The sequence below is a fragment of the Delphinapterus leucas genome, unplaced genomic scaffold (assembly GCF_059928025.1).
Source record: "Delphinapterus leucas isolate spDelLeu-1000000601 "Yukka" unplaced genomic scaffold, BTC_Dleu_Yukka2 spDelLeu_asBTCV2_sq25, whole genome shotgun sequence".
NCBI lineage: Eukaryota > Metazoa > Chordata > Mammalia > Artiodactyla > Monodontidae > Delphinapterus > Delphinapterus leucas.
In genome coordinates, this window is record NW_028322234.1 from 9727818 (window position 1) to 9754167 (window position 26350).

Below are 26350 nucleotides of genomic sequence, written 5' to 3' on the forward strand. Positions count from 1 at the left end.
ATGCTACCTATAGTGGGCAGCTGGGATCAAAATGCACGGCGGAAAGCGCTGAAAGTCTTGTGTGACGGCCTTAATCACTGCGGCTCCCCTGGGAGGGGACACCACACTAGCCCCATTTCACGGATGAGGAAGGTGAGACTCAGAAAAGGGGCGGTAAGCGGAGAAATCCAACACCTATTGATCGCCTCCTGTGTGCTGGGTTTTGTAAACACAGTATGTCAGGGCACCCTGCGGGAATAACTCAGACTCTGGAATCAGATTTCCTGCGTTTGAATCCCAGTCCTACCACATGCTCTTGACAAGTTACTTAAACTCTCTGGGCTTCACTTTCCTTACCTGTTAAATAAGAGCCCTAGCTTCCAAGATAGAGCAGAGATTAAACGACAGAATGCCTGGAAAATGTGCAAAGTAGGCTCTCTCACATAGCAAACCCTCAGAAGGTTCTAACCGGTGTAGGAAAGGAGACCGTAGTGTCGGTACTGACTGGTTCCAGCCCCAGCTTGCCTTCCTACTTGTTCTTAATGCTCTCTGCTTATATGTCCCCATTTGCAAAATGGGCAGAACTTTTTAACGTTCGTTATTGAGTTGTGATGAGAATTAAACGAGTTAGTGCAGGTAGAATGCTTAGAATGGAATCTGGCGTCGCATAAGCATCGGACAAATGTTAACTTTTATTGTTTCTTCTTGGGCCCGGTTTTGAATCCTGGCACCCGGCACCACTTCCTTGCTGTGTGACCTGGAGCAGGTTTCTTCATCTCTCTCTGCCTCCCTTTCTTATTTTCTATAAAGTGTGTGTGTGTTTATAAAATAATTCCTACCTAAAGATACTACTGTGAAGTTTAAACGAGATAATCCCGTAAAGAACCTAAAACAGTTCCTGGCACAATAAACAGCAGATATTATTGTTTGCGTTTTTACAAGAAACTAAAGTTCCGAAAGGCAGAGCGACTTGTTTAAGGTCGCGGGACTAGATGGTGGCGAGGTCGGGACTCGAACTCTATAGCAGAGCCAAGGTCCAGACGGGGATTCCGAGAGGTCGAGGGAAGAGACTGAGGAGAGAAGGGGCGCGTTCGGCGCTCGGCTGGCCTAGCCTCGGGGGCGGGCACCGGGGGCGGTGCGTGGGCGGGGCCACGGCCGCTCCTCCCCGGCCTGGCGGCGGCGGCGGCGCGCCTTGCGCTCGCTCGGCGCTCGGCTGGGGCGGCCTGGCCCACAATGAATGGCCGCCGCGGCTGCCGCTGCTGCTGAAGCGGAGGCCGCGGAGGCCGCGGAGGCGGACGCCGAGGCCCCGGCGCAGGGGGGCGCGCCCCGGGCCCAGGCCCGGCCCCAGCCGCCGCTGCGGAGCTCGCCGGGAGCCCCCGGAGCGCGGCCACGGCGCAGGTGAGGCGGCCCGCCCCAGGCCCGGTTCCGGCCTCCTTTCGCCGGGACGGCCGGAGGGCATCCGAGGTCCGGCTAAGGGTTGAGGGGGGAGGACATGGGGGCCTCCTCCGACCGGGGAGGAACCTGGTTAGCAGCCTGCACTGTGCCCCGGCCCGAGTGCGGAGAGTCCCGGTCCCCGCGAGCGGCCTTGAGCGTCCAGCCCCGGGCCGGGCCGCGGAGCTTGGGGGCGTCGGGATCGGGCCCAGACCTCCTCCTGTCATTCCCCGCGAGAGGGGAGCGAGACCAGGCCCGGGCAGGTGCAGGGGTGGCTGGGGGCCGGGAAGTTGGAGGGAGGGCCGGTGGAGGAAAAGTGAGGAGGCGCCGGGGAGACCGGAGGGGGAGGGGGAGGAGGAGTCGGGCTTTGGGCCGGCCGAATGGGGGAGGAGGGGAGAGTGGCCTGGCCGGAGGGAAACGGCCCCGAGGGGGGGCGGGGAGGGGCCGGGCTGGCAGGTACAGTCGGGGCGCTGGAGGAGGTGGGTCAGGTTACAGGCCTGGGGGCGGTTGAGGAGAAGCCCAGGAAGTGGGGCAGGGTGGGTGTGGGCGGAGTTAGTTCTAGTGGGGGCGGTTAGGAGGAGATCCCTGAAATGTTTGCAGGGGTCACATGAGGTTTCAGTTCGGAGAGTGGGGAGGGGGTGGCGAGGACCTGATACGGAGGCGATCAGGTAGGTTGAGGAACTACTGTAGGAGCTTTGGGAGTCCGGGGGAGGCAGAGCCTTTGCGCTAAGTAGGCTGGTGGGGATGTGGGAGCAGGTCCGGAGAAACTAGTGTGATCAAAAGGCAAGTGCCACGGTGCACCCCCTCCCCCCTTCCCCGTCCAGGTGTTAGCTTGGGGCCCAATCTGAGGGGTTTCTTCTTTCTCACACCTCATCCCTGCCTGTCTCAGGCTCTGGGTCCCGACATACCCTTTGGGCAAGCCTCTGCTGGCTGCCCCAAGATGCTAGCCCGCCAGGTGGGCGTTTGTGTGGGCAGCTTGGGAAATAGTCTGGAACACCTAGCTCGGGCATCTTGTTTACCACCCTTTTGCCCACCCCCACCCCATATATCTGTAGGGAGGCAGGCCAGCCCCTGTTATCTGAGTATCTTAGGGTCCTAAGATTCTTTCCCCACTTTTTGTGACCAGAGCCTTGAGGCTCAAGCCTAGGGGTTGGGACCTCACTACCTTTCAGGCACCAGCTCTCCGCAGGTGAGTTACTGGGAGGTGAGCATATAAAGCTCTGTTCATTGTGTCTTGAAGGCTCCTGATGGGGGGAAGGCAGGTCACCAAGAAAGGGATCAAACCAGGCACCTACACCCTGGCCCAGGCCTTTGGTGCTCCGGGTCCCAGGGCCCTGCCTCTGCAGTGCTCTTCCTGGGGCAGGCCCTGTGCTGAGCTTGCTGGTTAGATGAGCTCATTGATTGCTCACCACCACCAGGTCAACTTAGGCCTTCTTCATGGTACTGGGGAGGAAGCCGCGGCCCCATGGCTTGTCCCAGGTCCCACAGCTAGACAGTGGCCAACTGGGATTGACTGACCCTCCGCCCCAGCCCGCAGTCCCCTGGAGCTGGCCTTTTAGGGGCGTGACTGGAAGAGCCCACTGTTCTGGATTCCCTGGTGGGAATTCTCTGTCCAGGACTTTTCTCTTGCCCATCCCTTGCGGACAGTTTTGCTGGTGTCCCAGGGAGCCAGATCAGTGGAAGCTTTTTTTCCCAGAGGCAAGGTCATCCCTGTTATAATGGGAGCCAAGAGGTCAGGGGTCACAGAGCTGTGGGCTGGCAGAGGGAGGTGGTTATGAGGATGGAACCTGGCTCTGGAGCTGTATTTTTGCTTTTTTTCCTGGTTTATCTTTCCCTCTGTTTGGTCCCCAGTCAGACCACCCCTGCTTTTGTTCATTCTTTCTGGGCTAACTGCAAAGCTGTTTCCAGTGTGTCCTGGGAACGTTGACTTGGGAGCCTCAGTACCTGAGGCAGGAACCACGAACTGCTGGGTCGAGTGGTATCAGCTAGATCTGGGTTTAATGATGGCTTGTCACCTCATTCCCTCCCTTCCCCCAATCTCCTTGTAGTTCCTAGAACTGCCCCCACCTGGGCTCGGCCCTCCTCCCCTCTTTGGCTGGCCTCCTGGTTTTGGGAGGGGTAGAAACTGGGCCAGCAGCCCCATGTAAAGAAGCCTTCCCCCTGCCTGGTTGGGCTGAGGCTGGCTGCCGTGGCGCAGCCTGGGGCCTCGGCCGGGGCTCCGGGCTGGGTACTTAGGATTGGGCACAGCTGCCTCCAGTCATAGAGCTGGAACGGGGGCAGAGACTGGTAGGAGTTGGCCGCTGTGTGTGATGGCAGAGAAGGGGGCAGTGAGTCCGAGCCTGTGCCTGGAGCTGGAGAAAGCACTCTTAATAATTGCTTTTCTGTGAGGATTTAGGGTGCCCAGACCTGGGGCGCCAGAGGAGGCCAAAACAGCCTGGCAGGCAAGAGCAACAAGTTAAGGGACCCTTGGGACAGTTTGATTTCACATGGGTGCCAACTCCCTGCTGGGGCCCGGGGAGCAGCCCTGAAAAGCAGCTCCTAGAACTGCTCTCAGCAACTTCTAGTGAAGGTTAGACAAAGGTTTGTCTGAAGGTGACTGACCTCAGACAAACAAATGATCAAGCTCATTTCTGATATCCCTACGTTCAGGAATATAGTAAAACCAAGTGAAGTGATGTGCTGGGGTGGGTGGAAAGCATTAGATTTGGGTGGTCAGGGAAGGCTTCCAGGCGAGCTGAGCTCTGAATAATAAGAGATCAGCCTGCTGGTGGGGGAGCTGCGGCAGGGAGGGGCGAATGTTCTAGGCAGACAGGACAACACATTGAAAGCCTTTATTTAGCATGTGCCAGGCTCCTGCTAAGTGCTCTAAACATTTTGTCTTCATGAGGGAAGGAGTGAAGGGTGACCCTAGCGTGGAGATAAGAGACCCTTAGTGCCGTTCCCAGAAAAGAAGCGTCTGATCTCAGGGTGTCCTGGATCCCCCCCATCGCCCCCAGATGCAAGTCCGGACCCCTTGGCCTACATCCAAGGCCTTCTAAAATCTGATGCCCCGGCCAAGCAGTGGGGAGCCCCAGCAGGTTCTTGCACAGGGCTGCAAGGAAATGAGTTTTGGTCAGTTTGGCAGGACCCGTCATGGAGGTCAGCCTGGAGGCATGGGGTTTGGAGAGGGTTGCGGGTTGGTCCAGGAAAGTCTGACCCGGCTCATCAGTGTCACTGCCAGAGACTGGTGGAGGAGGGCCTGCCAGGTTCAGGTGGGGCTTGCAGCATTTGAGGCAAAGGTGAGCCGGCCTTGAAGACACGGAGGTGGTGTTTGCACCAGCCTCTGCTGCTTCTCTTGGGTTCTCCCTGCCTCTCATCACTCCCATCCCTTTCCTGGGTGTCACGCTGCTCTGAGCACTTTCACCCATTTGTAAATCACTTAAGCCTATGCCTAGCATGAGCACGCAGGCCCGCCTCCCTGCCTCTGCTCCTGGGTTCCCTTGGCCAAGAGTGTCATCCCTCTGTCTCCTCCTGAAGAGCCTTCTGAGCCACAGAGGCTGTGAGGTGGGACTGAACAGGTGGCTGTCTCGTTGTGTCCAGTATCTGGTTGTGATCATTGTCCCTGTCTCCTCCGGATAGACAGGATGTGAAGGTCTCAGCATCCTTAGAGATCCGAGGGCCCTCTGTGAGGACCATGACTGAATTAAGCAGAGGGTGGGTAAAGGTGAGCAAACATGGTGTAGTGGAGAGTCAGATTGCACTGTTAGTGCCACCTTGCTCAGCCAGGAGACCCTGGGCAAACGTTGTGGCCTTGGCGCCTCAGTTTAAGTATCTGATAAGTGGGGACAAGCAGGCATACCTGCACTGCAGTGGTTCTCAACCAGAGGTGATTCTGCCCCCCTCAAGGGATGCTTGGGAAATGCCTGGAGACATTTTTGGTTGTCACAGCTGTCACAGTAGAGGCCAGGAATGCTCCTCAATATCATATAATGTACAGGGCAGCCTCCACCACAGCAGATGATCTGGCCCCAGTGGCAGCAGGGCCTCAGTTGGGGCTCCCCGCTGCGTGGTTATTGGGAGGGTCATGTGAGATGTTGGTGTCTGATCAGCTGGTGCTGGGAAGGCAGTGCAGGGAGCCCTCAGTAAGTATGGCCTGATAGCTCATGAAATGGCCTAAGGTTCTGGGAGATGGTGAGCGGTATAAGATGCCTCTGCTGCTGTCAGGGAGTTTGCAGTCCTGTGAGGGGCTAGGGGGACAGACAGAAGGGAACATAACTAATAATAGCAGCTGAGCACTGACTGCAAAGTCAGCACCAGCCTACCTACCTGTGTTACCTTAAGGTGGTTTAATCCTTAAAACAGCCTTGTGATGCGGCTGCTTGTTTTATAGTTGGGAAAGACTGACGTGGGGGGTGGTAAGCACTAGTACAGATAAATGTTTTCTGGGAGCGTGGAGGAAGGAAAGCGTAATTCTAAGCGGGGAAGCTTTGTAAGGGATATTTGAGCCTAGTAAAACAGGATTCTGATTCTTTTGTCCTGCCAAGGCCCTGCAGGGTCTCCAAGCACATCTCCACGACCCATCCCCAGTAACGCCCAGCCTCCTTTGTGTTAGCCTCCCCAAGGTCACCTCAGGGCCTTTGCACTTCCCTCCACCCTTTGTGCAGCTGCTGCCCCACCCCCTTGTCCTTGGGTCTGGAGGCACACCGGGAGTATGAGGTAACTCACAAAGGTGGGCTTGAGGTCAGAGTAGGAAGGGGGTGGGGCCTGGCTGGGTTCTCTTAGGAGCTGCTGCAGGCAGAAGCCAGATTGCTGAGGACTTCGAGGAGAGAGTGGGAGGGGGGAGGGAGGAGAGGCAGCAGACTGGATTGCTCTTTCCCGGAGGTGGCAGTGAGGGGAGGAAGAGTAGAGAGTAGCTGGGGGAGGCTGGGGGAAAGAAGAAGGCCTCTGAGGGGGAGCGGGAATAGCAGCACCCAGAACCCTTGGGTTGGGGCCTCAGGTGGGCAGCAGACCCCAGCTCGGGTCTCGGCTTCCCTTCTCAGCTCTGGTTTCTCAGTTTTCCCAGTCATGAAATGGGTCTAGCTGTGGTGGCCGCCTGCCACAGGGAGCAGCAGGGCCATGCGGAGGAGGATGAGTGCAGCCGGGGCCGGCCATGGTCAGGGAGCCCCAACTGCCATTATCTCCTGATTCTTGGACAGGAGCCGCGTGGCCTGGGTGCCATCCTGGGCCTTGCTCTCCTCATCTGTAAAATGGCAGGAAGACTCATTTCTTCCTCAGAAACTGGTGAGAGGAATAGCTGAGCCCTCACCAGGTGCTGGTGCACAGTAGGGGCAACGTCCATGCCACCAACCGTTGCTAATCCTGTCACCCACTGTGGAGTTAACGGGAGCTTTTCAGGGGAAAAGAAAATGAATTAAATGTGCATGTACCTTAAAAAGATCTGTACAATCGGGTATCGCCTTGTTCTTCACTAGCTAACGTTTGCCTAAACTACCTTCCAGTTCGGCTCCTGCAGAGGGTCCGAATGGCTCTGGGCCAGGAATGCACTCGGAGCAGCCTGGGGGGTGTGCCACTTTCCTGCCCCCAGCTGTCACTCTGACCTCATGCTGAGCTGCGTGAAGGACTGTGGGGCTTTCCAGGGGCCTCTGTGCTTCTTACGCTTGGAGTTAGTGGGTTCCCTTAACCAGCTTACGTGTCAATGGGCAGCTCACCACTTCCCTGGAAAGTCAGCCAGAAAAGACAGTCCTTGGTGAGGCAGACACAGATCTGCCCCCCAGCCACTGCTGGCTGGGGTACTCGGAGCTCCCTCAAAGAGCTGGCAGTCTCCACCCCTAGGAATTGCACTGCAACACAAGCACCTCCGTTCCAAGCCTGCCGCACCCTAGCGGGATCCGGCAGTAGGACAGCAGTCAGTGGGAATCCCAAGTTCAGTTACATTGAGCCCCAAGTGGGACCCTGACTGCAGGCCACCCACCTGCTATGGCTGCCAGAGGAGGGTGTCTGTCTGAGCAGCACCCTCTGCGTTGGCCCCGGCGGCCCCCACTGCGGTGCGGGTGGCACCCCTGCCCAGCCTCAGAGACCTCTTCCAAGTCCCACTCTGTTCTAGTCACAGTGCGACTAAAAGGGGAGTGTAGTTGGAAGTAACAGAAATCATTCATTCATTCCGCTAACAACGATTGTGCGTCCACTGTGTGCCCATCTAGTTGTAGGGGCAGGGGACATAGTAGTGTGAACCAGACAGGCAGTCGCCCTGCCCTGGTGGAGCTGACACAAAGCCAAGGACACATCTAGTTGGTAGATGGTGGGAAGTGCCAAGGAGGAAAAATGAAGCAGAAGTGGCCGGAGGAATCGGGGTTGGCAAAGGCTGTCTTTGGAAATCTGAGATAGGTGATCAGGAGGGTATGAAGGGCTGTGACCATCTTGGGGCCTGCCTTGTAAGAGGTCTGAGAGCAGGCAGTCCTTACTGTGCAGGGCCCCCATACACATCGTAGGGGCCCAGGTGGTGAGAACTGGTTTTGAAGAAATCGGAGGTGTGAATCCTAGGCTCTTCACCCAAGCAAGGAGGGCTAGATAGAGCCTGTGTGCACTGCAGCCAGAGCAGGCTTGAGGGGAGAAGGGCTCGGCTGAGGATGCATTGCGTGGGCATCTGGGGTATGTGCAAGTCTGCCGTCCAAGGGGAGGTCCAGGCCAGGGGCTCCATGAGGGAGTTGTGGGGTGAGTAGATGGTGTTTGTTTGTTTGGTTTTGGCCACGGCATGCAGGATCTTCCCTGACCAGGGATCAAACCTGTGCCCCCTGCATTGGGAGCATGAAGTCTTGACTTCCCTGGATCTCCAGGGAAGTCCAAGTAGATGGTGTTTTGAGCTTGTCTTAGTCTGCTTGGGTCGCCATAACAAAATACCATAGACTGGGCAGCTTAAACAACAGACATTTTCTCACAGTTCTGGGGGCTGGAAGTCTAAGATGCCAGCGCAGTCAGGTTCTGGTTGGATTCTAGTGTGCTCATGTGGCTCTTAATGTCTGCGCTTGGAGAGAGAAAGAGAAATCTCTCTTCCTCTTCTTATAAGGACAAAGAGTTCTGTTGCATTAGGGCCCGACTTTTATGACCTCATTTAACCTTAATTACCTTCAAATGAGACCCTGTCTCCAAATACCGCCACACGGGGGATTAGGACTTCAACTTAGAAATTGGGGTGGGCGACACAATTTAGTCCACATCAGAGCCCTGAGACTGGGTGTGATCCCCCAAGGAGAGAAGCAGACTAAAGACTCAGCCCAGAGCCAGCTTTGCCTTCATCCAGTTTCTGGAAGGGCCGTGCCTGCTTCTCCCTTGGGGCTCTGCACACCTTCCTTGTTCCTTGAGGGCCACGCTCCCAGCCCACCACTGCCCCATTAGATCACCCCCCACCTCCACCCCCTTGTGCCCCCCAGATCTCAGCTCCAGTGTCTCCTCCTCTGGGTGAGGTCAGAGGCGCGGACCTGCAGCTCGTTGATCCGTGTGACCCTGGATGAATGGTCATGTCTCTCCCTGGACCATGAGCTCCGGAGGCAGGGCCTTGTCTTAGTGGTGGCCTGCCCCAGGCTCTGGGCACTTCCTGCCCCGGGCAAGGCGCTTGGCAAATATTTGTTGAGTGACTGTTGAGAGGTCATGGAAACCCTGTGTCGTGCCCTTGCGTCCCGTCAGGAAACCCACCCTCTTCCGGGGCCAGGAGTAGCAGTGGAAGGGTCCTTGGCCTTGTGTGGGTCTGGGGGCCGCCCCTTCCCTCCAGGGGGATCTGGGCACCCCAGAAGATGTGCCGGCTCATGTGCCAAGTTGTGAGGAGAGAGAATTCAAATACTGTTTTCTGCCCCTGGGGAGATTATAGTCAAGTGGGATTTAATGTTCTCAGAGGTAAGCATAAGGGCCCTGTGGCTTGGGGGTTGCGGGGAGTGCCGAAGAGGGCATCTTCTCCAGTCTGGTGAGTTCTCAGAGCACGGGGCAGCTGAGGGTGAATGAGGAAGATGCGGGTAGTGGGAGGAGAAGGGTGCTCCGGGCAGGGTGCACAGCTTGGGTAAAGGTCTGGCTGAGGGGAACCGTGCAGTACAGGCGAGGGGCTCTGGCTGGTGAGGACAGAACTGTTGGCTGGTTTAGAGAACCGCACCGCCCCCCACCCCCACCCCGGCTCTCCATCCTACCACTTCCCAACCAGCAGGTGACCCAGGCCGAGTGCCAGCTGCTTTCGACCTGTTTCCTCTGGAAGCCTGATCTGGCTCCATGGCTCCTCCCTCACAGCTGGTGTAGGTGAGGGGCAGGACCACCGGCCATTGTTCTTCTGAGTCTGGCAGCCTGGATTGGTGCCACGATCCAGGGGTGGGTCTCTAGTGGTCTCCAGTGGTCTCCAGTGGCCTCTTCCACCTCCCCCACCCCATACCCTGTCCTACTTACAGGGGCAGCGAGGCAGACCTAGCACCCCACTCCCTGTCACTGCAGAGGGTGCGTGCCTGTGCACGGATTGCATCAGCCTTTTGCATAAGTTGTGCCCCCCCGCCCCCCCATTGCTAGTTGAAGGCTTCAAAGCCCTGGGTGCTGGGCTCTGAGGCCCCATGGGGTTCACGAGGCCTGGGGACCCCAGACTGAATGTCAGGTTGGCTCTCGCTCTCGGGAGCCCTCCTCCTTGCGTCTCTTTTCCCTCCTGTTGAGAACCTTATCGCCCCCATGCTGAGCGCTCACCACAAAGCCATCCTGCACCAATTCCCGTTGAGGGGTCAGGCCCTGAAGTCCAACTGCTTGGGACGGGGCAGGGCGGTGCTGTGATCACCACCCACAAAGTGGGGCCCTGCTAGCCTTCACTGTGGAGTGCTGTGAGCACTTTGGTAGCCTTCCGGAAATGCGTGCAACAGTGTCCGGCACACTGAGCACAGTTAGGACGACACTTTGCAACGCCCTCCGTAGCCCCAGAAGCATCCACACCCATATGTGTACTGCCTCAGCCCCCTCCCCCCGTTCCCTCATGCTTCCCCCACCCCCACCCCGCAGCTGCCATTTCCCAGACAGGAGCAGTCTATTCCTGCCTTGGTACACTATTTGACACGTTTACAAATATTTATTGACCGCCTCTCTCTGTTCTGATGAGCTAATCATGAACAAATCTGCCAGCATGCCTGCCCCCTCTGGAGTTGACAGTCTCCTTGGAGGAGTACCTATCTACACAACTTTTTTTTGGCTGCGCTATGCAGCATGCAGGATTTTAGTTCTCCAACCAGGGATTGAACCCGTGCCCCCTGCAGTAGAAGCATGGAGTCTTAACCACTCGACTGCTAGGGAAGTCCCCTGTCTACAACTTTTAAAACAATACCCGTCTCCCGTAGAGGCTCATTCCTGAGTCACTCACCCCCTTCTCTCTGTCCCCGCCGCTGATGCTGGGAATTCTCCCAAAGCTGGTCTGGGCCCAGTCTCGCTTGCTCCGGGCTTCCCATTGCTCACTCTCAGACATTCATCCTCACCAGGCCAGGGCCCACCTGTCCCACACCCTGTGCCGCTTTCCAGCCACACTGGCTCCTTCCTGCCCAGGACTGTTGGTTGCTCTCTCCATCTCCCCATCTTTACCTCGCTCACTCAGTGACACACTCACCCCAACTAAAATCACGCCCTGTGGCTCCTCACTAGACAGTGAGCTACATGTGGGCACAGCCAGTCCTCTTCAGGACCATGTCCCCAGCACCTTGCAGTCCATCGGGTGGGTTGGATGTATACCTCCCCATTTTACACATAAACAAACTGAAGCACAGAGAGGTGAGCGGCTGGCCTGAGGTCATGCAGCTTCAGAGTGGGGCTAGCAGCAGAACCCAGGTCTGAGGGACTCTAGCTCCACCGCATGCATGTCCTGCCTTGGTCCTCCCCCTTGGGGTGTAAGCCTTCCAAGCCAGGGGTCTAGAGCACCTCTCCAGGGACTAGAGGCCAGGCAGCCTCTTCCTTGGCTGCCTCGGCCCTGGTCACTTGGGCCCTAGTACCCGGGGGGTCTTCAGTTTGGCAGCCTGGGGAGGTGGGTCAGGGCTACCAGGGCCCTGGAGGAGGCTCTCTGGGCTCTATCCTTTGCCTCCTCTTGGTGCCTCAGTTTCCCCTACCGCCTCATTCAGAGGCCCAGCTCTGAATGAGGCGGTAGGGGAAACTGAAGCACCAGCTCCTAGCCTGTCCGGCCCTTAGTTTGACCTCCTGGGACGTGCATGCTGCCGTCTAATTAGGATTTCCCTGTCTCTGCCTCCCCCTCCTGATTGCCTTTTTGTTTTTCGCGGTGGCGACAATGATTTTGATGAGGAAGAGGAGGGTACAGCAGAGGGGAATCATGGATTTCAGTGCCCAGACAGATCTGGGGGAGCCAGGACTCACCCTTGCCCTGAAGTGCACCTCTGAGCCCATGGGCACATGGCCCCTTGTGTTCCTCCAGGTAGCCCTTTCTGAATGAACCTGGGTAGGGCCCAAGTCTTCACTGCATCCCCAATCCTCAGCCCATCGAGGCAGCTTAGAATAGACTGGTTAAAGAAAAAAAAACTGAAAGATGCATGAGAGCTAACATGGGAGTGAGAGACGAACAGCTGGGGGCTCTAGTTAGTTCCTGCCTCAGGGCCTTTGCACACACTCTTCACCTTTTTCCTCTTTCTTCTCACCAGCCTGACACTCTGCTCAGGCCTCTCTTCTCACCCATACCTGCCCATTCAGGACGACTGCCCTCCACAACTATAGAATGGCAGGGGACTCAGTTTCACCAATGGGGGCACTTGTAAAGCCATATCTTCCCTCAGAGCCCTTTTATGATTACCCCCAGAGCATCAGACATGCTGTCCTCACCCGACCAGTTCTTCCTCCTGGGTTGGAACATGCACTGATGGAATAGGCTCTGATGCAGAAGGTCACACATTTGAGAGGTGCCAGGGCCCCCCAGGTGGTACTTCACAGGTCAGGATGGGGGTGGGCTCCCTGAGCAGGATCTCATGCAGTTCCTTCAATTCACATTTCTTTCTCCACCCACCCCTCAAGCACTTTGGGGTGAATTGTTTGTGGTGTGATTTCACACACTTTATTTTTTTATTTTATTTTTTAAAATTTATTTTATTTTTGGCTGCGTTGGGTCTTTGTTGCTGTGCGCAGGCTTTCTCTAGTTGAGGCGAGCGGTGGCTTCTCTTGTTGCAGAGCATGGGCTCTAGGCGCGCAGGCTTCAGTAGTTGTGGCTCACGGGCTCTAGAGCGCAGGCTCAGTAGTTGCGGTGCACGGGCTTAGTTGCTCCGTGGCATGTGGGATCTTCCCGGACCAGGGCTCGAGCCCGTGTCTCCTGCACTGGCAGGCAGGTTCTTAATCACTGCACTACCAGGGAAGTCCCACACACTTTATTTTAAATATTATTTACTTTTGTAAATAGGCAATACATTCACCAGGTTCAAAATTTAAAAGACCCTAAGATGGAATTCCCTGGCAGTCCAGCGGTTAGGACTCTGAGCTTTCACTGCCAAGGGTCTGGGTTCAATCCCTGGTCAGGGAACTAAGATCCCACAAGCCGTGTAGTGTGGCCAAAAAAGACCCTAAGAATGTACATGGTAAGTGTTGTCCCCAGTTCTACACAGAGGACATTAGTCTTATGGTTTCTTTCTTCCTTTTACAGCTTTATTGAGATGCATATACCAAGCAGTTCACCTGTTTAAAGTGTACAGGTTCAGGAGTTTTTAGTATATTCAGAGTTGTGCATCTATCACCACAATTTCTGAACATTTTTCACGAGGGCAAGAAGAAACCCTGCACCTGTTTGCTCACACTCCCCTAATCCTCCAAGCACCCCCAGCCCCAGGCAACCACTAATCTGCTTTCTGTCTCTTATCGATTTGCCTGTTCTGGACGTTTCATATAAATGGGATTGTATAATACGTGGTCTTTTTGTCTGGCTTCTTGCATTTAGCACAATGTTTTCAGGGTTTATCCAAGTTGTAGCATGTAGCAGTAGTGCATTCCTCTTTATGGCTGAGTAGTATTCCATTGTGGATTGACCATATTTTGTTTATCCATTCATCAGTTGATGGACATTTGGGTTGTTTCCACCTTTTGCCTATTGTGAACAGTGCTGCTGTAAACATTCACGTACAGGTGTATGTGTGGATATATGTTTTCAGTTCTCAGGAATAATTCCTAGAAGTGGAATTCCTGGGTCATATGGCAACTTCATGTTTAACCATTTGAGGAACGGTTTTCCACAGCAGGTGCACCATTTCACATTCCCACCAGCAGTGTAGGAGGGTTCCGGTTCATTTCTCATCCTCACCAATACTTATCTTCCTTATTCTAGCCAGCCTAGTGGGTGTGGAATGGTGTCTCATTGTGGTTTGGATTTGCATTACCCTGATGACTAGTGATGTTCTCATGCAGTTTCAGGGTTTCTCGAGTGGTCATTCAGTCATTCAGCAAATGGTGATTGAGGGTCACGTGCTCAGCACTGCAAACGCAGTGTGAAAAATCGGATGACTCTGCCTTCTTGGTGTCTCTATGCCTGTTACCCTATGTGTGTAGTGCTAGTGGTGGTTAATGCTCACGGGGGGCTCACTGTCTTATCTCATTTAATATTCAAGCACAGACGTGTAAGTATGCCTTTGCCCTCCTTTCTGCAAAGGGACGGCATAGGCCACCCCGGCCTATAGCTGACTTAGCTGATTTGACAGTCTGTCACAGAGGAAAGGCCATGCTGGGACAGGAGTGGGCGGCACCTGTGATTCTTACAGTCGTGGCAAATTCCACCACGTGGATGTCCACGCTCCCGTGTGTCTCCCTGCAGCGGGCTGAGTCTGCCATCTGACCCTGTCCCTCCGTCTCTCCCTGTCCCCTGCGCAGCCGCCGCCGCCATGGCCCAGACCCTGCAGATGGAGATCCCGAACTTCGGCAACAGCATTCTGGAGTGCCTCAACGAGCAGCGGCTGCAGGGCCTGTACTGTGATGTCTCAGTGGTGGTCAAGGGCCATGCCTTCAAGGCCCACCGGGCCGTGCTGGCCGCCAGCAGCTCCTACTTCCGGGACCTGTTCAACAGCAGCCGGAGTGCGGTGGTGGAGCTGCCGGCAGCTGTGCAGCCCCAGTCCTTCCAGCAGATCCTCAGCTTCTGCTACACGGGCCGGCTGAGCATGAACATGGGTGACCAGTTCCTGCTCATGTACACAGCGGGCTTCCTGCAGATCCAGGAGATCATGGAGAAGGGCACAGAGTTCTTCCTCAAGGTGAGCTCCCCCAGCTGTGACTCCCAGGGCCTGCACGCCGAGGAGGCCCCCTCGTCCGAGCCCCAGAGCCCTGTGGCGCAGACGTCGAGCTGGCCGGCCTGCGGCACCCCACTGCCCCTCGTGTCTCGCGTCAAGACAGAGCAGCAGGAGTCGGACTCTGTGCAGTGCACGCCCGTGGCCAAGCGGCTGTGGGACAGCAGCCAGAAGGAGGCCGGCGGTGGCAGCAGTGGCAACGGCAGCCGCAAGATGGCCAAGTTCTCCACGCCGGACCTGGCCGCCAACCGGCCGCCCCAGCAGGCCCCGGTGGTGGCGGCGGCACAGCCCACCGGAGTGGCGGGGGGGCCCGGGGCCGGGCAGCCGGCGGGCGGCGTGGCAGCAGCGGCAGGCGGAGTGGTGAGTGGGCCCAGCACGTCGGAGCGGACCAGCCCGGGCACCTCAAGCGCTTACACCAGCGACAGCCCCGGCTCTTACCACGAGGAAGATGAGGAGGAGGACGCGGGCGAGGAGGGCACAGACGAGCAGTACCGGCAGATCTGCAATATGTACACCATGTACAGCATGATGAACGTCGGCCAGACCGGTGAGGTGCCCCACCACAACCCCAAGCCTGGCCCCTCGCCCCCGCCCCCGCCCCCACCCCCAACACACCAATTTCGCCCCCGACAGCCGAGAAGGTGGAGGCCCTCCCTGAGCAGGTGGCTCCCGAGTCCCGGAATCGCATCCGAGTGCGGCAAGACCTGGCGTCTCTCCCTGCTGAGCTCATCAACCAGATCGGCAACCGCTGCCACCCCAAGCTCTACGATGAGGGTGACCCCTCTGAGAAGCTGGAGCTGGTAACAGGTGGGCTGGCCTCACATGCTCCCTGAATTCCCCCTTCCCCACCTTGGGCCTCGATGCCCTCTGGGCCAGCAGCCTGCAGCACAGTGCTTAGGAGCCAGGCTCAAGGTCCAACCCCAGCCCTGCCGCCCACTGGCTGTGTCCTGGGGCAGCTGACACCTCTTTGCATTGATACAAATCAAAGACTGGCTTGTAGCTTTCCACCCCGGAGGCTGGTGTAAGTGTGGGCCAGCATTGTTGGCCACATGGGAGTAGATCAGTGGTTTCATAGTGTGGTTTGAGGGTTGATCAACAGGGTGGTTAAGAATTTGGCCCTCGGACTCAGGGTGTCAGGGTGCGAGCATCTGCTGCCTGTTCTTTCTGATGCTGGTGGTTTTGTGGGCAAGGGCCCCGGCACGTTGGGTGCCCCGTGGACGGTGGCGCCACAGTCTCTGTCCTTTCCTGAGTGTTGAGGAGGACGCTCTAAGTTGAGTGGTTGGGGCGGGGGGCGGGGGGGGGGGTCTTGGTTGGGCCCAGGACAGGGCTTGGCCGAGTGGGGAACATGGCGGTTTGCCCCCCACACCCATCATCCTCTGGCTCCGCGCCCCCCCTCCAGGCACCAACGTGTATATCACCAGGGCGCAGCTCATGAACTGCCACGTCAGCGCGGGCACGCGGCACAAGGTCCTGCTGCGGCGCCTCCTGGCCTCCTTCTTTGACCGGTGAGGCCCATGCCAGAGCCCCGATGTGGGGGAGGACGGGGTGCCCCATGCCCCCACCACCACCACCACAGGGGGCCTGACTCCCCTCCCCCATACCCCTCGCCCAGGAACACGCTGGCCAATAGCTGTGGCACCGGCATCCGCTCTTCCAGTAACAACCCCAGCCGCAAACCGCTGGATAGCCGCGTCCTGCACGCTGTCAAGTGTAAGTGTCCACCTTTCTGGAGTCGGGATTGGGGGATGGAGGTCTGGGGCGGGCAGGTGGTCCTTTTCTCTGGTGTTGGCCCTGATGGATGGGTAGGTAGGGTTTGGTATTAAGAAGGATTCTGAGGTTCAGTCTAGGCTTGTTGGGAAGAGGGCTGTGATTGGTTAGAGGGTTCTTGGTTAGAGATTTCTTGAGGGGGTGGGTAGGACACTGAAGGAAAGCCACAAAGCCTATGGGAGGGGGGGTCTCAAACTTATCCTGGTCATCAGAGTGATGAAGTGGGCAGGCCTCAGCCAGTTGTCAGGAGGGAAGTCTAGGTTTTCAAGTGGAATCTCCCAGTTTCTGAATTCTGGCAAATGACCCACGTTTTTCAAGAGCACTGGGCCATCCCGCATCAAATCCACACATCCCATACGCATGGCCAAGCTCTGTCAGTCCTGGGCCCACTGATGTGGTTTAGCGTGCTGTCCGCAAGGCCTCAGTTTCCTCAGCTCCAAAGGGGGCGTTCAGGGCTGCCATGGTTCCGGGGCCGGGGGGATTCAGGAGCAGCGCCTGTTGGGAGGGTGGGAGGCCCAGGCCACGCTCGGCATGAGCTACCCATTCTGCCCGCACAGACTACTGCCAGAACTTTGCTCCGAACTTCAAGGAGAGCGAGATGAACGCCATCGCAGCCGACATGTGCACCAATGCCCGCCGCGTTGTGAGGAAGAGCTGGATCCCCAAGGTCAAGCCGCTTATGGCCGAGGGTGACGCCTACACCACCTTCATCAGCTACACGGGCAAGATAGAGCCGGACATGATGGGTGTGGAGCACGGCTTCGAGACGGCCAGCCATGACGGCGAGGCCGGCCCCTCGGCCGAGGAGGCCCTCCAGTAACCCCCACCGGACCCTCCCGCGGGGCCGTCACACTCCCCCTCCTGTCACACCCGCCCGGCATCTTGGTCACGAGCTACTGTCTGTCCTTCCCCAGGACCCGCGGGGGGCACTGCATGCTCCTGGCCCCTCTGCCTCCCCGTCCCACCCCCTGACCCCAATCCGATCAGGGATCCGGGCTGGGAGAGGACGGCAGGTGGTGCGAGGTCTGCGTTGCCTTCTCTAGCACACACTCGTGCACAGTCGGGGGGCTCTTGCTCCCCCTCTCCTAACCCCTAGCAACTGTCTCCCCACTCACCAGGCCAGGCACAGGGAGGGGCTGGCCTGGGGGGCTTGGGAAGACCCCCTTCCCAGGCGCTGGGCCACCTAGCCGGAGCATTCCTCAGCCTCCGCCCCCCACTGCAGCCCCTTGGGGACTCACAGGGGCCCCGGGTTCTCAGGACCCCTCCCGCCACCACCTCCCAGTGCTTCCACGTTTCCGAAAGCGCCTTCCTGTCTCCCTTGTCTGTCCCTGCGCCTGGGGGCTGGGGTAGGCGAGGCCGTGAGGACTGCCCGTTTTACAGCTGAGGAAACTGAGGCTCAGAGAAACTCCATGACCGACCTAAGGTGGCGGGCGGTGGCAGGCCCAGCGCCCTTCTCTTCCCCCACCTGTGCTCAGCCTCTCTTGCTGCCACCAGCCCCCTGGGGCCTGAGAGGGGCAAGTCCTGAGAGGGGGCCCTTGGGGGCAGACCGAGGGTCTCTGAGAATAGGAGAGGTTTCCGGGGATCGCAGAAGCGTGTGGGTGTGCGTGTGTGTGTGTGCGCGTGCGTGTGTAGAAGTTTTGCTTTTAAACGAAGATGTGAGAGGCAGTAGGACCAGGGGTGGAACCCAGGGGAGCAGGCTGGGGGGTGCTGCTGCCTTTCCCTCTCTTCCCCCACCCCCACCCCCCACGGCAGGGCTCCCAGCCCCCACCCCCTGTACATACTTTTTAAAACATTTTTTTAGCTAATGAAATATTGAAGTATAAGATTCCTTTTATTTTTCAAACCAACGGGACCGTGTCTGATGTCCCCTTCGGTCCTCGGGGCTGTGGAAGGCAGGACGGAGTGGGGAGCCAGGGGCAGGCTGAATGTGCGCGTGTGTGTGGAGTGGGGGCGCGCGTTGCCGAGGGGGGGCCCCCCAGGCCCCGCTCTGCCTGGGCTCCCGTGGGTCTGGCCAGCTCACACTCAACCCCAGGGCCTCCCCCCAAGGGCTACATTGCAAGGGTGTCCCTGGTTTGTCCAGTTGGCTGAGTCCAGCTCCTGGCAGGGCCGGGTCCGCTTCATGGTTAAAGATTGTTTGCAGAATCTTCTTTTACCATTCCTCTCTTTCTATCCTTGGCCTAGCTCCACGAGTGGTTTTGTGGTTTTTTTTTTTTTTGAGTTCTACATGTAAACTCGGAGGGTTCTTTTTGTTTTTTTAACTCTCCCCCCCCCCCCGCACCCCTCCCCACACATGCTGGGTGTCCGTTTCTTTGCAATTTCACATTTTTGTCTCTAGCCCTGGTTCTCACCGCCTCTGTCTCCCCCGCAGTCTGACTAGCCCGTTGCTCCCAGCAGCCTCTCTTTCCAAAGGCAAGGGGATTTACAGGAGGTGGGGTGGTGGCCAGCTGGACCACTGGGATCTGACCTGGAGGCCTGCCTGCCCCCCCCCCCCAGGAGCCCCTGCCAGCCTGCGGGGAGCGGGTCCTTCCTGACATCTGCTTGCTGCCAGGGGCCGGGGGGTGGGGGTGGGAGTGGGAGTGGGGGTGGGGTCAGACCAGCGGGGCCCTGACGCTCTGCTTTCCTGGCCCAGCCCCAGTACCTTAGCCCTCAGCCGGTCCGAGTGCGTGGGGGAGGGGAGTCGACAGCCCCAGCTAAAGCACAAGCACCTTAGTCGCACCTCCCCTGCCCCCTCATCCTGGCCTCGACACCCCACCCCAGCGTAGATCCCAAAGCACAATATCCTGGTCACTTGGCAAGCTGCCGGGCCGACCAAGGCCGAGGGGTGGGCTGGGGCTCCAGCCAGACCCCCAAAGGAAGCAGGAGTCCCCAGGCGCTCCCCTCCTTCCAGGCCTTAGCGGGGGCCAGCTCTCTGGGACTGGGGTCTTCTCCCTCCCCACCCCCTTGTCCTGGGCAGGCCCCTGTCCAGCCCCTCCTCGCCTTGTCCTCGGGTGGGGCTTGCCCCGTCCCTCCTCCGAGCCCCTGCAGCACTGGGTTGGGTGGCAGAGCCCTCTTGTTTCAGGGACTCCAGGAGGTGCCCCTGGCTCCCTGGACTGTGTGTATAGGTCTGGGGAGGGGGCGGGGGAGAGGGGCTGGGCAGGGGCGCAGGGGAGGAAACTCCTCACCAGGAGAGCCAAAGACAGGGTTGTGCCTTACCCCAGGAGCCACCCCTGCGCCCTCCCGCCCTGCCCTCCCCGTTCTTGGGCGGCCTGCTGCTTTTCCTGCTTTCCCTTCCCCTGGCCCTGCCCTGCCCTCAGCTGCATGGACCCCCCAACCCCCCCACCCCCCGGGGCAGCCAGGAAGGAACATGAATGGAGGATCACCGACCAACGCAAAAAAAGACTATGGGGGCCCCCCTCCACCTCCCCCGGCCGCCCATTCACCCACGTCTCTTTCACGCAGGACAGACCACCCGCCCTGTCCGCGTGGAGTGCCAACGCCCTCCCTGCCCTGGGCCGAGCCCCTCCTCCCCGGGCCCATAAGTGAGATTGCACATTAACTACTGTAAGAAGAGGAGCCGCACTGGGAAATGTGAACCATGAGAATATCAGTGATACTGATGAGGAGAATAAACTAAACGCCTTTGTAACAGCCCTGCTGCAAGCTGCTCACTGGGGGCGCGGGGTGGTGGGCCCAGGAAGGGACGCTGGCTGCACACGAGGGCCCCCCTCCTTCCGCAGAGCGACATCCCCATTCCCCAGGGCTTCACACTGACAAATGCGGTGGGGGCCCGGCTTGGGGTGTGCTCAGAACGGCCATGCCAAACGTCATGCCTCAGCATGTCGGCCTGAGGGGAGGGCCCTCTTTAGGTGGGAAAACAGCTTCCAGGTTGCCCCAGTATGTACAAACAACACCCTCCCTAGGCTCTTGCCTCACACGTGTGGGCCCTAAATCCTGCATGGGCGTCCCACGGGAGCCCCTCCAAAGCTAGAAGGGCAGCTGCTCCATGGAATTATCTGTATTACAGATCCACTTGCTGCCCTTCCATGGTATTTGACACTCCCAGCCCCAGAAACGTGTCCTGAACGTAGTAAGCCCACACCCTTCGCCCCGTCCCGAGCCACTGCGTCTGGAAGGAGCACTAAAGTCAGAAGGAACACTAAAGTCGGGATGGCAAGCCTAAAATCAGCCGGTGGTTGTTTAAAATACCTGGAAGAGGGACTTCCCTGGTGGTCCAGTGGTTAAGACTCTGCGCTTCCACTGCAGGTGGCACGGGTTGGTCAGGGAACTAAGATCCCACATGCTGTGCACGGTGGCCAAAAGACAAAAAAAACTGGAAGAGCTGTAGGGCCCTGAGGATATGAGTGGGAAAATGTTCTAACAACCGAAATAGAAAAGATGCAACGTGCCCTAGGGTCCCATTGATTCAGAGATGTCTCAAGTAGTGTGGGAAGACTACTGACAGACCTTAGGGATTCCATCAAATCAAAAGATCTTTGCTGGGGAGGTGGACAAGGGGTTTCCTCTCCGCCCAGTCCAGGTCTCACCACCCCATGATGATGGGAGGGAGCTCCAGACTTCCTTGGGGCAGATGCTTGAGGGTGACTCAATTCACAGGGTGACTTGGGCATGCTTCAGTAAGACCAGCCCCCTCTGGAGTCCTGAAGCCCAGCTTCAACCAACAGAAAGCAGGGGTTTGGGGGAGCCAACAGCAGCATCAACAAAAATCCTCACGTGACTCTGGTCCAGAGTCACTTCAAGTAACAGGAAGTCTGCCTGTCTTAACATGTAGGCAAGCCCAGGTAGGTGGAAACACTGTCAGACTCCCAGAAGCACATCTTTTTAACCCCAGGAAGACGTGTAGAATGGATCAAGACAACCTGAACCACAGCATTAGTGGTAGTGGTTTTGCATTTAAAAAATAAGTGTGTGTGGGGGGGGGGGAGAGCAGAATTCCCTGGCGGTCCAGTGGTTAAGACTCTACGCTTCCACTGCAGGGGGCCTGGGTTCGATCCCTGATCGGGGAATTAAGATCCCAAAAGCCACATGGTGCGACCAAAAAAAAATAATCTGAACATATTTGGTTCTCTTTGACAAATCAGCCTAATGGAATGACAGACATCCTTGTAAGAGCACTTTACAATGTATAAATGAGCGACTGAGAAGGGTGGGCCTGATGCCTGACTACATAATGCTCAAGATGGAAACATCTAAGACAATAAGTAGATTCACAGCACTTACAAGTTTACCTGGCTTATAGGAATCATTTCTCCTACTCAGGAAGGCTCTATGGCAAAGCCCTTAAATTTACAAATGCTTTCTTGTTAGAGTGAAGCATCACAGAGGGATCAAAGTGACCAGGTGTATGAGGGAGCCTAGTGGTACTCAGAGGCCCCTCGGAAGTGACAGCTCAGTTCCACAGCTAAGGGACTCACCTACCTACCTTAGACAAAGAACAAGCAAAAGACGTTTAGGCTGAACTTCAAAAGCTCAAGAAGAATCAGTGTTTGGAATTTCGATGGTAATAAAATTATCCATCATGAAATCCAAGAAATAAACCAGAATAGTCTTTTCTGCACCAAATACCAACCATTGAAATCCTTAACACACACATGCACACACATGCACACTTGGCCCCAGCGTGTGCAAGCAGGGGGCTTAGAACAGGAGTTCCCATTCAGGGACAGCCACAAGTTCAGATCGACACATCATATGATACAAATGTATATAACAAAGGCTGGGATTTTATTTCCAAGTTGACACATGTAGAAGGCACACGGGCAAAGCGATGGCTTGGGAGCACGGGAAGGAGAGATGGGGAGGGGCGTGTCTGAGGTCCCCCTACCTCCACCACCCCCTAAGCGCACTTGAGACAGAACCAGTGGTGGGGGCTCCCACCCAGGGCCATGAGGGTCCTACTGGCTCTGGATGAAGCCTTGGGACAGCTCCCCAGGCATGATCCCCCTCCTCCCAGGGGGCAAGGCTCTGCTGACCCCCCCCCCGGCTGGAGGGACCAACTTCCTGGGGAGGACCAGGATCAGAGAGAGAAGAACAGGATGAGGGCCAGGAGAAGCACCCCCAGCAGCACCACAATGGCACACCACTGTCGGCGGTCTGGGAGCAAGAGGGTCAGAGTTCATAGAGGGGAGGCAGCACCACCCACAACCCCCTCCCCCCACTGCCGAATTGCCCCCCCCCCACCTCCACGGGACTCACCACTGGTCATGTGGGATACTTTGGCCATCTTCCTGAGGACCCCATCCATCCGGGACTGGGTGTGGTCCATCTCATGAGCAAAGGTGTCCAGCATACTGCCGAGATCAGGAGGTAATCAGCTCCTGGAGGGTCTGTGCAGCTGGCCAAGGGTTCCTGGCCCACCCCCAGGGTCCTGGCCTCACATGCCCTGCTCATTTAGCTCCTCCCCGACGCGGCCGGACATGTGTTTCAGAACCTGGATACTCCCAGACACCATTTCCAGCTGTTGGTCCTGCTGGTCCATGATCAGCTGCAGGTTGGAGGGGTGGGAACTGCGGTCGGCAGGGAGCCCTGAGCTGCCTGAAGGCTCCTCCAGCCCGGGGCCTCCAGCCACCCACACACACCTGCTGTGTGGCCTGCTGCTCTTCAATGTAGCGAGAGGTGGTTGAGACCACACTGGCGTCCAGCAAGTCGCTGGTTGACTTCGGGGTGGCTGGCTTGCCTGTCAGCATCTGTGGAGGCCAAGACCACAGGCTCAGGGAGGGTCGCCCACTCACGGCAGAGACAGACAAGGTTTGTGGCAAATTTAGATGGTGGTTTGTCAGGAAGGCAGTCTCTGGAGTGGGACGGCCTGGGTTCCTCAGAGCCACCACTTACTAGCAAGGTGACCCCGAGGCCATATCACTTGACTTCCCTGTGCCTCAGTTTCCTCATCTGTAAAATGGGGAGAGCTATAATTCCTGTTTCCTGAGGATGGAATAAGGGTTTAATGAATTAATCCAGGGAGAACACTTATTATCCTATAAACACATGTATTTAAGAATTGAACTTTAATACCCAAAGCAGCACACACGGAAGGCATGCTATAGGACTCCAAGCTGCTGCAGACCTCAGCCCTCCACCCTCCCAGACCCCATGTGGGTTTAATGGGTGAGGCTGCTGTTTACAACATGCAAGAATGAACACACAACATAGAGGGAAAAGGTGTACAGACAGAGGCAGCAGAGAGAATGCGCACAAAAGGCATGAGTGGGTACACACATGGGGCAAGCACACCCACAGAGGAAAATGGTGTGCATGCACAAGGCAGGTGGGGATCCACTCAGAGGTCAAGTTCAGAGAGGTCAAGTGCATACACAGATTAAAAAGGTAAGCATCAAATCCTGAAAACAGTAACACAGAGAGCTAAAAAAAAAAAAAAAAAAAAAGGAGATAGGCCACCCCACACACACAGGAAACCAGTATAGACCCACAGGAGAAGGCAGAAGAGATTATACACACAGAAGAAGCTCAGGTGTACACATCCAGAAAGAGCAGGCGGGTAGACAGCATGGAGACAACTGTGCACAGAGAAGATGAGCACTGACACAGAGGGTGGCTTGCACTCCCAAGGGGAGGGTCACCCCGAGAGACAGGGGGTGAGGTTACTGGGTCGGGATGCCTTTACCTCTCTATTATTCCTCTCCATGAAGGCTATGGCTGCCGGGCTGACCATATGGTCCTTCATTTCCTAGGGGTAAGGACAGCATCAGAGAGTAATGATACCCCAACCTCCCCACCCTCACCCCACTGGAAACTCTCTTCACCTGGACTGCTTCCCGCATCCTCTCCACAAACACCTTTCTCTCCTGCAGGTCTCCGGCTGGGAGCTTGAACTTGCCTGGGTTGGCTTCCACTATGCGTAAGCCGCGAGTCAAGAGTCAAGGCCAGACCCGACAGAACGCCTTCCTCTGCCTCAAAGCCCTCAAACACCTCCTAGGTGTCCAGCCTCCCCGAGGGCTGGCTCCCACGGCCCACTGCCACTTCAATGGGCTCTCCCATGCCGCCCTCCAACCCCCCCCCCCCAGGATATCGATGGTCTCCTCCAGGTCCTCGAGGTCCCACTCGATGCTGCGCAGGCCATTCCGCAGCTCATTGGTCGTCCAGTCCAGCTCCTCGCGTCCGACCGCCGCGCCCTCATGCAGAAGCTCGCACCACCGCTGGTAAAGCCCGCGGGCCGTGTTCACGGCCTTCTGCACCTCGCTGCGGGCAGGGGCACAGAGGGCGCGGCTGGGGGCAGGCGGTCCTCCCTCCCACCACTGCGCCCCCAAACGAGCTGGGGACTCAGGAGACCCTCATATCCCACTGCGTACCCCTCCCACACGGCCACGGGGCGATCCCGACGGCGGTGCCCAGAATGCCTGACATGCTTCGTATGGCACGCGGGCACTGGCTGGCAGGGGGACAGAACACCCTCTGTCCTTCCCCATCGCTGTCACTCACCCTCGGACTACAAAAAACGGATCTTCGAGTGACATGTCACGCCCCTCACCCGCCCGAAGCCAAGCCCCTCCCCTCTCGGCCTGGGAAGCTGGTTCCCTCCAAGAGGTGCAAAACGAGCCGTCACCCCCGCCCCCGTCACGTGACCACTGCCATCATTGAGAGCTGGGCCGCCAGGAGAGAAAGAGAGGCCTTGGCAGCCCGAAGTGCGGAAACATCCGCTCTCTCTTTCGCCATCTTGGTTGTGGGCAGAGACGGCTTCCTGTCTGCACGTACCGCCCCTTCGCGTCCTGGTCCCCGGAGTTGTCCTAGTTCCGTCTGGCTGGGTTCGACTCAGAGCTCCAAATCCCTCGGTTCGAGACCCAACCTCTCGGATTGTTGCTGCGCAACCTGTTTCCCTTCCGGGCAATGTAAATAATAATAGTCTCCTTTAAATCAGGAGAGATTATGGCTGGGGAAGGGGCTCATTCAATTTGTAGATCATCTTCATGGGCTCCCTGAGCCTGCACCTAGATCCTGTCCTAGGAGATGGGAGATGAGAGATGGTCCCAGCCCAGGGTCGGGAGTGGCAGGTTTGGTAAGGAGTATTGGGAGAGGTGGTATCCCCACCTTCCCGCGGGGGCAGGGTGAAGTGTGGGGAGTTCTGCTGGACTGTCTCCTCCTCTTTTTTCCTGCGGAGGAGGGACGCCTCGAGATCGCCCTAGGGCGGGTTGGCCGCGAGTGGGGGCCCGGAGATGCTTCTGGGGGGTGAGGTCTTTCTGGGTGCGAGCCTGGGGGTGCGGGAGTGGGTGTGGTGGTGGCTCTGAGGATGGTCTGCAGGGAAATCCTCTGCTTGTGAGGAGGGGTCAGGAATGTCTGGAGAGGGACTCATAGGGTCGCCACCTGTGTGACAGAGCCCTTCTGTGTGGGGTCTCCGGGAAAGCACTTTTTTTATGGGGGCGGGAGGCAGCTGTCGGCTGAGTGGGGTCCTGATCTCTGGAGCGGGATGTCTGAGGAAGTCCTCGGAGGGTCGCCCCCGTTGTGTGTCAGAGATAGCGTCTGGGCTGGGGATGTCATTGTGGAGTTTCGTGGGGGGGGAGGATGGGGGCGTCCTCAGCAGGTTGCCGTAATATGTGGCAGGATCGCTGAATGGGGACAGTTTTGGGAGAAGTCTTTTAGAAGAGAGAATAATTGTTGTTTTCATGTGCCGGGGTTGGGAGTGGGGGACATGAGCATGCTCCAAATGTGCACGAGAAGAGCAATTTTTTGGCGGAGGGGCAGGAATACATGAGAGGGGGCCTGGCAGGGTCTCCATGGGGGGGGGGCGGGGACAGGAATGTAGTGGTCCTCAGGGAGTAGCTGCTTGTGTTGGCAAGGTCTTTGTGTAGGTCTCTGGGAGATGGCGTCAGTGTGAGCCCTGAGGTGGCCCCTACCTGCCGGCAGGGGGCTTTCCGGAGGGGCGTCACACCTTCCTGGACTCCGGAGGGAAGGAAGTGAAAGTTTCTTCTCGCTCTCCGCGGGCCCCCATGGAC

General features: G+C 57.4%; 2 protein-coding genes across 5 annotated transcripts; one reads left to right on the top strand and one right to left on the bottom strand.

Moving 5' to 3' along the window:
• Window positions 1–30: 30 nt before the first annotated feature.
• Window positions 31–22676, top strand: NACC1 (nucleus accumbens associated 1). Of its 2 annotated transcripts, none has more exons than XM_022558476.3 (6): window positions 31–132; window positions 14233–15189; window positions 15276–15449; window positions 16042–16147; window positions 16255–16352; window positions 16967–22676. In XM_022558476.3, exons 2-6 carry the CDS (start codon window positions 14244–14246, stop codon window positions 17227–17229), a joined length of 1587 nt encoding a protein of 528 aa, XP_022414184.1. In that variant the 5' UTR covers window positions 31–132; window positions 14233–14243; the 3' UTR covers window positions 17230–22676. The 2 variants fall into 2 exon arrangements, with proteins under 2 accessions (XP_022414184.1, XP_022414183.1); XM_022558475.3 differs by lacking the exon at window positions 31–132 and adding an exon at window positions 1170–1377.
• STX10 (syntaxin 10) lies at window positions 18603–26350 on the bottom strand. 3 transcript variants are annotated; one of them, XM_089905380.1, is made up of 8 exons: window positions 24843–26350; window positions 24433–24602; window positions 24167–24261; window positions 24028–24090; window positions 22985–23092; window positions 22784–22890; window positions 22602–22696; window positions 18603–20737 (listed from the first exon to the last, which is right to left on the bottom strand). In XM_089905380.1, the coding sequence occupies exons 1-8, from the start codon at window positions 24875–24877 to the stop codon at window positions 20586–20588; spliced, it is 825 nt and encodes a 274-aa protein (XP_089761506.1). In that variant the 5' UTR covers window positions 24878–26350; the 3' UTR covers window positions 18603–20585. The 3 variants fall into 3 exon arrangements, with proteins under 3 accessions (XP_089761506.1, XP_022414291.1, XP_022414289.1); XM_022558583.3 differs by lacking the exon at window positions 18603–20737 and adding an exon at window positions 22108–22499 and having other exon boundaries at window positions 22788–22890; XM_022558581.3 differs by lacking the exon at window positions 18603–20737 and adding an exon at window positions 22108–22499.